Source organism: Hemiscyllium ocellatum, chromosome 9 (genome assembly GCF_020745735.1).
Source record: "Hemiscyllium ocellatum isolate sHemOce1 chromosome 9, sHemOce1.pat.X.cur, whole genome shotgun sequence".
NCBI lineage: Eukaryota > Metazoa > Chordata > Chondrichthyes > Orectolobiformes > Hemiscylliidae > Hemiscyllium > Hemiscyllium ocellatum.
Window position 1 is genome coordinate 30013250 of NC_083409.1, and position 16200 is coordinate 30029449.

At 39.3% G+C, this 16200-nt stretch overlaps 1 protein-coding gene across 2 annotated transcripts in view; it reads left to right on the forward strand.

Annotated features, from left to right (window-relative positions):
• LOC132818956 (torsin-1A-interacting protein 2-like) overlaps positions 1 to 10466 on the forward strand; it is a 39756-nt gene extending 29290 nt beyond the window's left edge. For both annotated transcript variants that reach the window (XM_060830118.1, XM_060830120.1), the window contains 2 exons: positions 3733 to 3822; positions 8875 to 10466. In XM_060830118.1, coding sequence (XP_060686101.1) covers positions 3733 to 3822; positions 8875 to 9638 — 854 coding nt within the window. In that variant the 3' untranslated portion in view covers positions 9639 to 10466. The remainder of the gene's footprint in view (positions 1 to 3732; positions 3823 to 8874) is intronic.
• The last annotated feature ends 5734 nt before the right edge of the window (positions 10467 to 16200 follow it).

The following is a 16200-nucleotide window of genomic DNA, read 5'->3' on the forward strand; positions in this document are numbered from 1 at the left end:
CTATCCTCTTCACTATTTGCCACCCCACCACTTCTGTGAATTGTCTGTGAACATACTGATCAACCCTCTTACTTTCATTTGTATACACCACAAATGACAAAGTCCCCTGCACTGACATCAGTGGACACAGGCTTCCAGTTGGGAAAACACCCCTCAACCTTCACCCTCTGCTTCCTGTCGCTAAGCCAATTGTGGATTCAATTTGCCTAACTTTCCTGGATCTCATGGGCTGTTACCTTTTTGATATCCGTCTCCTTTTTATTATATTCCTGCTTTTCTCTCAGTTAATCCTTTATTTGGTTAAAAAAAAATCACACTTCTTTAAAAATCATAAGCCTGTGAACACACTACTGTTCTGGGTAAATCACTACAAGTGACTTTTAATTTGGCTACTTATTAAGAAATTTCAAAAACGATCAAGTACTGAAATAATTATTTGAATGTTCTTGCATGTAGCAACTAAAATAAGACCCCTCAAATCAGCAAGTTAAGCTTTACAACTCAACTTGGGTATTATCTTATTAATGGTGGAATTTAGTAATGATTCTAACCAAGAGTGTCTGTCTCTGGAAGTGGAGAAAGTGAGGACTGCAGATGCTAGAGATCCGTCAAAAAGCGTGGCACTGGAAAAGTACAGCATCCGAGAAGCAGGAGAATTGACGTTAAGGGCATAAGTCCTTTGTCATACATTCCTGACCTCCTGTGCTTTTCCAGCACCATGTTTTCCGACTCCACTTCTGGAAATGTGCAGGGTTTGATGCTTGTACAGAGTTGTTCTTCAGAGTTCTGCCAAGGAAGAGTTTTGGTGTTAGATTTTTATACAGATTTTATACACATCAGGCCCATGATGTGATATTATTGAGGGTTCTTTTAGATTCTTTCTTTGAAATTATTGCAAGTCCAGAAACTTTCCTCCTTATCAGAAGCATCACCTTTGTTCCCTTTGTTATATTTAGCCTTAACTGTCTGTTTTGACGACGCAGCTTTCCTGCTGTTAACTCCCTAAATTCTTCAGAACAGCAATGAGTTATCCTTTTGACATCTGCTTCATTGTCACGACAGTTTTGTTCTTGTAGCTTCAAATCCTCCTTTTCCCAGAGATGGCTAATTGCTTTCAATTTCTGTATAAGTTTTTATCCTTGTCTGTAATAGTTTATTTCAGCCAAAGTTATTGCTGCTTTTCATCTTTGATTCCGTCAGTCCATGAACAGTTATTAAAGTTCTGAAATCTATAGTATCAGACCATTTGAAAAACAATGAACAGTTTCTTGAAGCTGCAGCTGGGAAACTAGGACTCCCTTCTCTGCTCAATTTAAAGCTAAAGAATATAGACTTACAAATTAAGAACCCTGGAAAAGGACCTTACAAACTATGCAGGAAAAGTTTCCAACTCTAGTTACAGCTTCCTTCAGAAAAGGGAAAACCTCCTCTAAGGATCTATCATTCTCCAAACTTCCAGTGAGTACAGGCTCAATCTTCTCATCCCCTGCTATAAGACAACTCCTACATTACAGGAATTAGCTTCTCTTTTCTACTTCCAGTGCAGGTTTATCTATCCTCCAGGAAGTAAATCAGAACTGTGTATGGTACTTGAGATGCAGTCTCACCAATGCTATGTATAGTTGATTTTCTTACATCTTCTCTTTACATTCTCCTCGCTATAACCTGTATATTTTGTGGTTCTTTTTGCCAAAGTGAACAAACATCACTTTTTTTTTCTCCTTCTGCATATTTTTGCTCATTCACTCACTCAACTTATCTTTCTGAAACCCTGTTCTGTTTCTTCATAACAAAGTTTCCAACTTTTCTTTGCATCATCTACAAATTTAATGATAGTGCCTTCATCGTCTCATCTTGTGAAAAGTTCAGGCTCCACTTATCACATTCTGCCAATCAAGCACAAACATGCACATCTGCCAACCAGTCAGTCTTCTGTTCATGCTAATATGTTGTCCTCCATCATGATCTCTTATTTTCTGTTAGAAACTTTTTGTGGCACCTTTATCAAACGATTTCTTGAAATCTTGTGGTTTCCTGTTCACTGCCTCCTTCCATTGCTGAGGAAAGGGGTTCCATTTGTATTTTCCAGTCTGATGGAACCTTCCTTGAATTGAGGGAATTGGTAAAATTAACACCAAAGCATTACATCATTTAGCCACCTATTTTTAAGACCCTAGGATGCAATCCACTCAAATCCAAAGACTTATTAGATTAGATTACTTAGTGTGGAAACAGGCCCTTCAGCCCAATAAGTCCACACCGACTCACCGAAGCGCAACCCACCCATATCCCTACATTTACCCCTTACCTAACACTATGGGCAATTTAGCATGGCTAATTCACCTGACCCGCACATCTTTGGACTGTGGGAGGAAACCCACGCAGACACTGGGAGAACGTGCAAACTCCTCAGTCAGTCGCCTGAGTCGGGAATTGAACCCGGTCTCTGGCGCTGTGAGGCAGCAGTGCTAACCACTGTGCCGCCCAAAGCTCCATCAATTTGCTTTTGTAGCACTTTATTGTAATTTCATGAAGTTCCTTTCTCCATTCCACCTTTTAATGGGATTTTTTTTTGTATTCTGTATAATGATGACATAAAAATACTTGTTAATGTAAGCCACCATTTCCTCATTATCTACTATTAACTCTCCATTCTTGCTCTCTAGAGGCAAAGATTGACTTTACACACACTATTCCCTTTTAGTGATTGAACAAACTTTTACTATCTCTTACTTTTGTAGCTAGTTTCCCATATACCTTAATTTCCTTGTGATGTAATTATAGAATTTTACTGTATGAAAGGAGGCCATTCTGACCCATTGCATCTGTACCAGCTCCTGAAAGAGCTACCCAGCTAATCCCATTCTCTAGCCCTATATCCATAACACTCAAAATTAATCTCTTTCAAATATATATCCAGCTCACTTTTAAAACTTCCTCTGGAATCCATCTCCACCACTCTCTCGGGCAGAGAGTTCCAAATCCTGACAACTCTAAGTAAAGAAGTTGCTGCTCAATTCAATCCTAGCTCTCTTGCTAACTTTGAAATTATGAGCCCAAGTTACTGACCCACCAACGAGTGGAAATAGTATATCCTCCTTTACCCTGTCGAAATTTTTAATAGTTTTTGAACATCTCTATGAAATCACCTTTTAATCATCTCTGCTTGAAGGAAAGTAAGCCCACTTTCTCTAATCTGACCTTGTATCTAAAATCCCTCATTCCTGGTATGTTTCTGCTCCATGCATATATATTGATTAAGCTCCATGTATACATGTCATAGAAATAGCAAAGGAGTGCTATACTTTGCATTAAAATGAGGTGTATATAATTGCAAAAATGAGAATTAATGATTAAATTGTAGTTATATTGTTCCATTCACTGGAGTTAGTTAGTACAGATATATTTGGTATCCTCTACATGAGAAACAAATCTTCCAGCTCAGCGAGCAAACCTACACCCAGAACCTCAACCTGAGCTACAAATCTTCTCCACTCACAAACCAAATATCATGGTTGTATAATATAACAGTGGCTGTTCAGTACTTAACCATTTGTAAAGCAGGTGAAGTCCATAATACAGTATCGCCATATATCACAATAGTTAAGTCTTTCATGCAATCCACTCATAGGAGCAGCAAATGAGTTTCCGACTAGAAACCTACAAAGTTTAAAAAATTCTTGTTGTTGAACCTATACAGTATTTTAAATGTTCTTTCATTCCTTCCTATAGCTGATACTTACCAGCCCACCAACTACAGGAAACCACATTACCACACAGATTCAGTACGAACTTCACAGTTCATTAGGCCAAGTGCAGACGGTATGTTGTAACAAACTCTTCTGGAGTGATGGTTTCAGCTTCATTACAATTGAGCTTTTCTTTCAATGTGTTATGGCCATTGTTTGGTGTTCTAGGAGTGCAGCCAGGGCATGGACTTTCCTATATACACTTTATTAATGACCACTAAGTCACATTTCACAGGGCATGCCTAATGTTAGCAATTAGGGAAGGCATGCCATTGTCTGTTCTCACTCTTTTTAGTTTCTAGGATTGATGGAGGATAAGTTAGTGTTCAAATTCCCCTCACCATTCAATCCTCAGTCCTCCATTAGAATGAACGGAAGATGAAATTTGTGTCATCCAGGTGGCTATAGACTGTTTTAAAAATTGTGCTTTATAAATTTGCTAAGAACTTATTGTAAAATCAGCAATTCGACATTTAAAAATAAAACTTCAAAACAGCTGCTGAGGAAATAGTAATATTGCTTTGTACTGTTAAAGGGCACAGTATACTGCTAAAATAGGCTTGGAGGTGGGAGAATTGTGTATCATGTTTGTTTTTGCAGATATACTTAATGGTCAAAGGGAAGTTGAGTTGAATACCCTTTACAAAACAGAATATTAACTCTAAAATATCAGACGGATGGAGATTTAAATTATAATTTTACTTGTTACTAAGCTCAAAAGAAGCTCCAAGGATTTGGTACCCAGGGCAATCTGCAGTCTTAGTCAGCGGGGCCCATGGATGTCTATATGGAAGGTAAAAGGAAAACTCCCTTGAATTTGAAGTGATTGGTCATACCTAGGAATGGAGCAGGGGGAGCATTAATTTGTACTCAGCCAACAATTAACTGATATGGCTAACCAGGGTAAACTTGCTGGGTCAAGATTAGAGTAGAGTGATGCTTTTCTAGCCCCAATCTCAACTCTAATCTCCAGCATCTGCAGTACCCACTTTCGCCTAAACTTGCTGAGTGCCCAAACAGGACAATATTCTATTTTCCAACGTTGTGTAAATGTAATCATTTATTTTAGTACTATTATAACAATCATAAAGGATTGTTAACTAAACAGGAATTAATTTATGTACTAGAGGATAGACAGACATTAATGGGTGTGTATTCAATTGACAGGAAGTGAATAGCGGTGTTTCCCAAGATTCTACACTGGGACATGAGCTTTTCACTATATTTCAAAATGACTTGGCACAAGTAATAGAGAACCATCGAGACAAATTTGCTGACAGCAATAATTTAGTTGATTCAGAGAACAGTGTAGATGAGAGCACAAAATTGCAAAAGCTACCTCTAACTAATCTTGTGGGTGGACAAAGCTCTGGCAGCTGGAGTTCAATGTGAGATCATATACTTTTGAACCAAAGAAAAATAAATTGGAATATTTTCTGATTTTGAATTGTGGATGAGTAGAGGATCCAGGGATCCAAGTACAACAATGTATAAATGACTGGACAGGCATAATAAATAACTAAAAGGGCTAATGGTGTGTTGGTCTTTATCTTAAGGGTTGGAATACAAAGAGATGGAAGTTTTATAATAGTTTTTTAAAAAAAGTACAGACACCACAGTCCCAGAGGACCATAAAGATGCTCTCTCATAGGTGAAAATAATATCAGTCATTTCTCTCCAGAGTGTCGTCACACCTCAGGCAAGGGGAGAACTTGATAAGAGGGACCTTCATAGTAACCTCAGCTACTATAGGAATTGAACCCATGCTCTTGGCATCATTTTGTATTGCTATCCAGCTAGCTGAGCTAACGAATTCTGAAGCAGGTCTGCAAGCTATAGCGAAACATTCCTCAATCGGCTGTGTGTTTTTTTTTTCTGCCACTCCAACCACTATACTCCTTCACTCCTATATTTGCTAAATCAAGAATGTAATATGTCACACGAGGGTTGAATGAATTATGGTATTAGCAATACTAAAATATAAATGGAAGCTCAATTAGTGGGCAGGAAGCAGAGAGTAGGTATAAGTGGGGTATGTTTAGTTGACAAATATAATGAGTGGAGTACTGGGATCTTGGCTTCTAAAAACTTGAAAATTAGTGACTTAGTCAAAGACCTAAGAATAATTGATCCCATAGGTTCTGGGTTAGTATTACTGAATTGGGAGTCAGCAAATATAATATTACTGCTCAAGAAAAATAGAAATCAGAGAACCACAGAGCAGTTGCACTAACCTCTCTGATATTGGCAAAATGTTGAAATTTGTTCTTTAGGAGCTCCTAAATAATGAAATTGCAGGGCTGGTCAACTAAGTTGACTAGATGGCTAGTGTGTGGATCAGATTATTATCACCAGCATGTGGTTGAATCCTCACTCTAACTGCTATAGACTTGAGCTTGCCTTCAGTCCCATATTCATAATTTTAGAGTAATATTGGCACTTGGCCATGACTTGGAAAATAATCACCAAGGATCTGTCTCTACTTCAGAGAACTGAGCATTGCACACAGAAAATCATGCTAGGATCAAAGTTGACACTGTTTTGCAAATGGGAAATCATGTGATAATTTTTTGAATTTTATTTAGAAATGGAAATAGACCATTCAGCCCCCTCTTGCATGTAACTAATAAAGCAGATTATAGGAGAAGCAGTAAATGCAGCCTATGTGGATTTCTAAATGTTGCTTGGTAAGGTGTCACACAAAAGGTTGATATGCAAAATAAAGGCTCATGGCTTGAGGGTGAAATATTATTATGGTTAGATAATTGGTTAGCAGTCGAAAAGGAAAGCGGTGATAAATAGGGTACAGGTAGTTTGGGATAACATGCGTTTTGACAGTGCGATATGGCTATAGTGTCACTGAAGAATTTGGGAATGGTCTTTTTCAAGAATGCTTACTTCTATTTGCAATAGTGTGATTCCAGCAGGGATCAGTTCACATGCTTCATTCTGCACATGCATCGATGTCTACGCTGAAATCGCCGTGCCATTCTGTGCATGTGCGATGTCAGTGCCTGTCTTTGTGCCGTTCTGTACATGCGCCGGTGTCAGCTACCAACAGAGCAGCTTTCTGTGAGAGAGTATACAGTGTACATTTTTTTAAATGTACAATGTCAAATTGACTTTCACTTCATTAATAAATACAATTTCAACCATCTATTCGGACTGTGCTATACTTTGCATTAGACTTTTGGGTGATTTTTGAGTGCCTCTAAGCCCACTTTTCCCATAGGCCCCATTATTTCTATTAAATTATTTTCTATTAAGTGAGGTTTCATTGGAATGCAACTACAGCAATGTAGGCGAACTACCTGTGTTTTAACGTTAACAATCTATGATTAACAGAGTACTGTATGGGAGAGTTCTGGGACTTCAGCCATTTATATCTATGTTCATGACCTGGCCAGAATATATTTGTATTTAAGTTTCCTAATTTAACAGAGATAATTGGGAATGCAAGTTGTTTGGAGGGTAGAGGCTGAGAAATGATGGATTAGCTGAGTGGAGAACAAAATGGAAGATGGACTATAATGTGGGGAAGTGAGGTTATTTAATTTGGCTGTTAGAAAAGCAGAATTTTTTTCTAAACCAGTGTGAATCTTGTAAATGTTAATGATTGAGGAGACCTGGATGTACAAGAATCTCAAAAATGTTCCTGCAAGTACAGTAAGCAATTAGGAAGGCAAATAGAAAGTTGTCCTCAATTACAAATGAATTGGAGCACATGATCAAAGAATCTTTCTTTAATTGTACAGGGCTTCAGAGACTGAAATGAGAAATTTCTTCACTAATTCCTCATGTTTGGAATTTGCTAGCCCAGGGATTAAGTTTAGATTACTTCGTGTGGAAACAGGCCCTTCGGCCCAACAAGCCCACACCGACCCTCTGAAGAGCAACCCACCCAAACCCATTCCCCTACATCTAACATCATGGGCAATTTAGCATAGCCAATTCACCTAACCTGCACATTTTTGGACTTTTAAGACTGATTTTTTAACTACTTAGGGAAATAAGGGGGAGTTGGGGAAAGTATATTTTAACAGAGAGATCAGCTATAATCATGTTAAATGGCAAGGCAGGCTTGGTCAGCCCTCTATCCACTTCTGCTATTAGTTCTTATGTTCTTAAAATGTGGTCAGCAATGTGCAAATTAAATCTGGGCTTCCTTAAGAGTCCACAAACAGAGGAGTCGGGTATCTATATGTTTGTGGACCAGGAGGAGATGAGAGGTCGGAAGGGGTGAGGCCAAGGAAGGTTTGGGAAACAAATGATAAAAATTTTAAAGTGAATGTATTGTTTGACTGGAAGCCAGTGTCAGCAAAAAGAGTAATGTCAAAGATTCGGAAGAGGCCTGACAGGGTAGTCATGGAAAGATAGATTCCCATAGCTGGGGAATCTAGCTCAGCTGACACAACCACATGGTAAGGATTGATCATTTCAATCTAAAATACGGAGAAATTTATTTTGACAGAGACTTGTGAATATTTGGAATTCTCTACTACACAGGGTTGTGGATGCTCATCATTGAATATTTTAAAAGGTAGGATGGACAGAATTTTAGTCTTTTGAGGAATTGAGAAAGAAGGGGAATGAGAAGGAAAGTGGAGTTGAGGTATCAGCAGCTGTGATCATATTAAATGGTAGAGAAGGCTTGAGGGACCGTGTGATCTACTTTTGCTCTGATTTCTATATTACATTTCTGTTCGATAGTTTTTGAGAGATTTGACATTGAGTCATGTGAAATGATATTAAAGTGGGTGCTTTGGATTTTAATAAGCATCTTAAAGGTGTGTGGTGGAGAAGTTTGAGGGTTGGGGTTGAAGGGGGGAATGTTTCAGGATGAAGCCCCTCGAAGTGTAATTGCCAATGGTTGAATGATGGAAATTGCAAGTGGCCAGAATATTTTACTAATGTAACTATAATGGATCGCACCAAACCTAAAGCCCTTATTACTATTGAATGGACTTGAGTAGAATTAGTTCTGACAGATTGTGCCCAATCAAATAATATAGCCAAAGGCAATGTACATGCAATCTCGAGTGTGGCATCTGATCTACTTAAAACTTCTGCAATCTACTATTCCTGGAACAAAAAGAATAACTGTGCTTATTTAATCTTCTCTTAGAAACCAAGTCCTTCTTCTGGCAAGTTGTATTTCCACTAATAGGATTGGTTGTGGTCTTGAGCATCTGTGTATTTTATCTTTGGGCATGCAAAAAGCCTGATCACCACCTAATGCTGAGATCGGAGCTCTTCCTAGCCAAGTGGAAGGAGATGAAGACCAAGTTTCCAAATCAGCAAGACGAATTGTGGTTACGGAGCAGTATTCTGTTGAAGAAACATGTGGGCGAGGAAATTCCCACTCAGCCTGTTATTCTCATGTTTACTGCTGCACAGGATGCAAAGAGAACCATGCAATGCCTCACTCGCAGGATAGCTGAGGTGTACGCATCTGCTTTCGATTCAAGTGTACTAGAAATCAATGGATCGGATCAGAAATCACTGGATAGCGATGCGCTGAAGCTGAAACTTGACAACCAACTGACAGCCGGGTTCACGGAAGGGAGGAAGGCTGCTGTAATACATCACTTCCAGGATCTCCCACCCTCTTCTACCTTTCTGTTCTACAAGTACTGTGATCATGAAAATGCTGCATTCAAGGATGTCTCCATTTTGATCACAGTCTTACTGGATGAGCCAAAGTTGAAGCTGGACTTGTCCCTCAAAAATGTGGAGGAGATGGTCCATGACTTTGTCACGAAGAAATTCTGCTCCGATAAACTGCATATGGATACTGATAAACTGAGTGGGCTATGGAGCCGCGTTTCCCATGTGGTGCTCCCAGTCAGTCCGGAGAGAGAGATTGAAACTGGAGACTGCCCTCCATGAAGTTATCTGAATGGTATGCCCTGGATAGAGTTTAAAATTACAAATGAAATATTGATGTTCATTGTACTTTATATGTGAAAGGCCACCTGTTACTGGAATCTCAATCTAGTGAAAGTTTTTGACTGCTTGTTAAAATAATTGTTCAAATTACTTACTGTGGAATATATATTTTTAAGCGTCTGGTTGAGTATTTTTCTGAACCTAAATGTGATGCTTTCTGGGCTAGGGAAGCTCAAAGCAGTTTTTAAAACAAGCCTATCTTCTTTGCTATTAAAAGTTTGTACAATTTTTAATTTTTTTTCTCCACTGAGATACTGTGCGCTTTGGAATATTTGTCTTATCTGCAAGACCCTTTCTCTCACCAAAGGAGGGAGCTGGAAAATGGTCTGTGCAAGGATCCTATGTTTGTGCAGAACATCACTTCACGATCTCCACTTGCTGTTGCTGGGAACTGCCACTTCAAGCCCAAGAGTAAAGACTTAGCATTGTTGGACTGGCCATTTTGCTTGGTCACTGATGTATACTCATCCACTGGCAGAGGAACACTATATGGGTCAAAGCCAAGATCTCCTCAATCTGCTTATCCTTTAGCCTGCAGTGATCTCAAGCTCCAGACTGTGATTTAGAGAATGGAATTCAGAAGTAACTTGGATACTGGAAACAGTGTGTTCAAGTCCACCCAAAACATTTGGACATTCTTGGTGATTTCCATTTGACAAACCCACATTCATATTTTAATGTTACAAAGATTAACTTCCACTCAAAATATTAAGGTAAAATTGGAATTGTATTTATTTCTTAAATGGTTTTATATTGTCTATTTCACCAAGTGCTAAAAAAAATTACAATAAACTTTTTTTTTAGAAAGTCTCAGACATTTCACTTTATTTTTGAAAGTATTAAAAGTTAGGTGAAGGGTCAGCCTTTGTCACTTGATAATGCTTGTCAACATTTTAGAAAATCAACACTACAGAATGAAGAGCAAAGTGATTTCCTGGTGTTATTGGTAAGATTCTTCCTTCAACCAACAACTAAACATTTTCATTGATGTGATGTTTCTCATTTTAGGATGGCTGCTGTGTTAGATTACAATAGTTGCTTATGTGCAGTGCGCTTAATCTAAATGCAAGTATTCCTTTAATGTAATTATTTCCCACTTAAGTGCCTTCCCTGTATTTAATGTCTCTATTTAACAAGCTAAAGAAAAGCATACATCTGTCATCTTCCGTATAGTACATGTAGGGAACATTTATTTTTATATGTGAGGAAATGATAATTTGAATTATCTTTACAAATAGAACTGAACTTTTCCTTTAAGCAAAATGTTTTGTACTATTGCTCCCCATTGAATACTGTTTGTATTTAACATTTAGGATTATTAGTTGGGTTTACAGTGAGATACACTTGCATGTAATGGAAACTGAATAGTAATACAGTGGGCTCTGTTTATTACACACAGAATGAACACGAACAGACACCACCTATTTCAACCCTGCAAAATAGGTGACAGCCATTCACTGATTCAATCCTCAGGCAATGCCTTGAGAAATTAAAGTCAACCTGCCTGGTTTAAAATTCAAACAGAGCTTGGCAATGAACTGTCAATCATCATTAATTGTTGTTTACATTCCAATGCCTCTTCCAATCAGGATCCACTTGCCAAGAAATGTTGGTCCTCCCTTTAAATAGGTATTCTTTCAAATTGTGCTGGTAAGTAAAAGCTGCAACAAAACATCTTTTGTCAGTAATACAAATTACTCTTCCCATTTTTCCCCAAACCTCCCATCTTACCCCATTCTACCCTTCCCCAATTCCTGCAAACCCTCTCTCAATAGAGAACGGACAGCAAAATGGAATTCTAAAGGAATGCTCAAATCTGTGGGATTAGGCTGCGGAAGCAAGGTCTAGTCCTTTAATAATGATTTAATACCAGAATCTTTTTGTAAGTTCAATTGATTGTTTAGTGTCATCCAATGTTTCTTAAAAAAAAATGCAGGACTAACTGGGCACATTAAAATCCTGGTAATAGTAGTTGACAGTCATACATAAGCAATTAATAAAGTAATAAGGGAAGGTATGTCTCAAAAAAAAAGCTTGAACACTATCTATCGTGTCTCTCTCTGTGTGCGCCTCTCTCTCTTTCCCCCTTCCACTGTAATCCTTTGAGTCAAGAATGGTTGAACAGACACATCAAATAATGAGACACTTTTTCAATCAGGGAAGCACATCTAAGGATCAGCAATAACCAATTGTTGAATGGATCTAAAACAAAGGCATGCATAGCTGGTTGCCAACTCACAAGTAAGATCCACAAATATTCAACCAATACTATGATTTAAAAAGGGAAATGTTATTGGGAATGATCCTAGTTATATCTGTGATAACTGACAACATGCAACCTGGAAAGTTGTACATAGTTGTGAATATTCAAGTAATTAAGAGAAAATATAATGTTAGGCATTGTGGCATCATTCGTTCTGGGATGAAAATACAAGGGAAGATATTTAGTTCTACCCTAAAGGGATGCAACAAAAGAAAATCAGTGATTGTGTGTCCCTATCCAATCTGTAAGATACAGGAGGCCAAATGTGACTTTAACACAACTGCTAACTGTACTACACCAGCTGTGTCAGCTGATATGGAGCCTACTTGAGTGGTCAATGTGGAGAATGGCTATTATTGTGTCATCACAGTGCCGACATTGTTCTAGCAAGGAATCAGGCAACATCCACTGGAAAATAGAACAATATGTCTTCTACAACTACCATCTATCGATAGGAAGTGGTCAATCTAAATGTTAAACGCATTCAAGAGGATTGCAATGCGCAGGTCCAAGTGGGATTTGCGTCCCTGTGCAGTCCTATTGCAGCTCCTGTATTATAAAGAAAAACTAATTAATTGAAACAGCAAGAAGACTGGGAAGAAATTCACTGGCCTTAAAGTACAAAGGCTCAAGGATAATGTTTTTTTCGAGACTTTTCAGGAGCCCTAATTGAGAAGGGCATTTGATGAAGTTAAGAAAGAATTAAAGGGCCTGAACGTTCAATATTCCTTGAGGTACCTGGCCGAGTTGCATTTCTCTCATGGAGGGATGGTACATAACTTTGACTCTGCAGATAAGGTGAAGGACTTTGTGAATTCTCTGAATTTAAGGACTCGAGTCGGGGTGGGAGTGGAGGGGGCATAGTTACAGACAATGGTATGGGTTTTTTTAATTGCCCCTTTTTTCTCTTCTATCTCACCTCTTTTTTTGTGGTTCTTGGCTTTATACGGCCTTGATATAAAACCGGAATTATTTTATATGTCAGTCAGTTGGGTATTATCTAGGAACTTTTTTTAATTGCTGTCCTTTTGTTTTTCTGTTGGGGTGGCTATATCTGTGGTTAAGATGGGTGGGAGGGAAGGGGCATCCATTGTTAACTCTCAGAAGGTAAATAACAGGTTTTCTTCATTTGGGGCTCAGGCATATCCTCAGCTAGAGGGAGTTGGGATGGTAACAAGGATTGGGAGCAGTGTTCCTATGGGCATGGGGGAAGATCTCTAGCAAATTGGGGGTTATTTAGGTGTTAAATGTAGTGATTAGTTTTTTAGTTCTAGTTTTTATAGAAATAGTTTTTAAACTTCAAAGAGGTAATGTCTTTGTCGCTCGTCACCCCTCCAATCAGCCGCCTCCTCCTCCTGGGAAACCATAGGCTGCCCTGGATGACCATGGCTAGTGATTTGTTCAGCTAGTGCACCTGAATTGTAAAAGGGAGCCATTAAGGTGCTGTCCAGCTGTAATGGAAAATTAACATTTATCGTGAAATCTATAAAAGCATAGGGAAAACAAAAAAGTAAGGGCCTGACCGAAACTAGGGGCAAGTATTGCAGACAGACAAAAGAAATGTAAAGGCAAGTCGACCTAACAGCAGACATACAAGGCCAGTAAAACTACCCTATCAACAGTCAAGGAATGAGAAAAACAACTCCATATCTGGAAAGGAATTCGAATGTTCCAGGCTCCTGGCTTGAGGTGTTGATAAGAATAAGCAAATTATAGTATAAAGAGAATATGTGAAAGCTATCAGGCACCCCTTACATGAAGCACCTTGCCAATGTATTGGGTCCCTTTGTAAAGGTCTGAAATAAACTTTTTGTTTGCTCTTGCAAGCATTTGAGTCGAGTCAATTTAATTTCCATGACACAAGCCTTCAGAAGGAAAGGGTGGATATCGCCCTACTGCAAGAGATGCATTTAACTGTTAAGGAACATCTGAAACTGCAGCAGGGGGATTATGACAGGGTATTCTTCACCTCCTTCAGCTCTAAGAGTAGAGGAGTGGCTATACTGGTAAGAAGGAACCTCCCTTTCCAGGTAACTGAGCAAATTAAGGATGAACATGACAGTTTATTATTCTTAAAGATCTAATACATAGAGAAGAGTATGGTGTCTTGAATGTGTATTGTTCCCTGACGCACCCTCTTAAATTTCTAATTGATACAGTTGCTAAATTAATTAAACTTCGGATGTGCTGCACGCTCCTAGGAGGGGAACACAGTGTAGTGAGAATACAATCCTTTTTTGAAAACCTGGACCTCCCAGTATAAACATGGAACAGGGTTCCCTGTTGAATGCGCCTATAACGATACAGTAAGTGCAGGAAATAATAAAGCATCTCCAGGGTGGCAAAGTACTGGGGCCAGATGAATTTCCAAGTGAATTCTATAAGGAATTCATACATGTGTTGGTGGAGCCACTTCTGGGAATGTACAACTATTCTTATACATAGGATTGTCTTCCACCCTCTCTTAGGGAGGCTAATATTGCTCTCATTTTAAAGAAGGGGAAAGATCCCAAGAACATGTTTATATAGACTTATTTCACTGTAGCGTTTAAAATTCTATCCAAGACGCTAGCTCTGAGGATGGAAAAGGTCTTGTCCCATATTATAAAAGAAGATCAGATAGGTTTTGTTAAGGGCCATAGCTCCTCTAACAATATCAGGAGGGTACTGAACACAGTGCAGGTATGCCAGCAAAGATTGATCCCAGGGTTGGTGGGCTCCCTAGACGCAGAAAAGGTGTTTAACTGGATAGAACGGCCATATCTGTTTGGGGTCCTACAGTACTTTGGTCTGGCAGGGGTTCCTTTGCCAGGTGGGTGGCGGTGTTGTATAATGGTCCTAAGGCAGCAGTCATCAGAAACGGCACTGTCAGATAACTTTAATATTGGGAGAGGAAGTCGACACGGGTGCCCTCTCTCACCACTGTCATCCAACTTGGCAATTGAGCCGTTAGCTGAGGCTATCAGGAGGGATCTTGAAATAGTGGTGCCAAGGGTGGGAATGGGGGAGCTAAGATCACCCTATATACTGATGACGTCCTTTTGTTCTTGGCCAATCCAGAGAAGTCTGTTCCTCGATTGATTCAAACAATTAATTTATTGGGCGGTTTCTCGAGCTACAGGATCAACTTTACAAAATCGGAAGCCATGCTGATTAGTGGAGGTGCCTGATCTGAAAGATGGAATGCAGTTCCCATTTAGATGATTGTCAAAAGGTTATTTTGTATTTGGGAATTTTTATTACCCCTGCCTTCCACCAGCTGTATAAAACTAACTATGCACAACTATTGGAGAGGATAAAACAGGATTTGCAGCAATGGGAGGGATTACCGTTATCGCTGTTAGGCCAAGTAGCCCTGATTAAAATGAATGTTCTTCCTCGCCTGTTGTACCCCATGAAAATGCTCCCATTGTTGTTACCCAGACGAGTGTTACAGAGGCTCAGTGGTTGGCTAGGATCCTCTATTTGGTGTCACAGGCGCCCTCCAATTAAATTTACCAAATGGCAGCTTTCGCTGGGTGAGGGAGGGGTGGATCTTCTGGGCTTGAAGAAATATCAAATAAGTGCCCTGTTAGCATATGTTAGTGACTGGGTACAGAGGAATTCAGAGTCGATTTGCTTGATGCTGAAGCCTTGCAGTTGAGATGTCCCCTAGTTAATCTATTACTTATGGATAAGATGAAATCCGTGACCGAGCACTGTAAGAATCCAATCATTTTAAATACGGTGAAAGCACGGAGGATAATGATACAAGATAAGGGCTATTGGTTAAAAACCTCACCGTTTACCCCATTGGTGGGAGCCCAAGGATTTAAACCTTGGGCAACGAACTCCGGCTTTAAGTTATGGGACAATAAGGGAATCTCTTGCCTGGGAGATTTGTTCGAGGGGGGAGATCTTGATGTCATTTAGCCAGTTAAGTCAGAAATATTGATTGTCTAATAGGGACCTTTTCCGGTACTTTCAGATAAGGGATTATATAAGAGGAAGACCATGCTCCTGGCTCAGGAGAGACGTGGAGTCAGACATGGAGAAGAGTTCTCTTTCAGTTAGTACTTTGTATCATTTACAGAAAGGTCGTGCCTTGGGGATGTGGAAGGACTGTGTAGGACATGGAATCGAGAGCTAGAAGTTATCTCATTGGGGGTATGGGAAGATATATGGCGAAAGGTAAGGAAAATTTCAGTATGTAACAGAGCGTCAGCCATGCAATTGAAGATCTTACACAGGGCTCATATG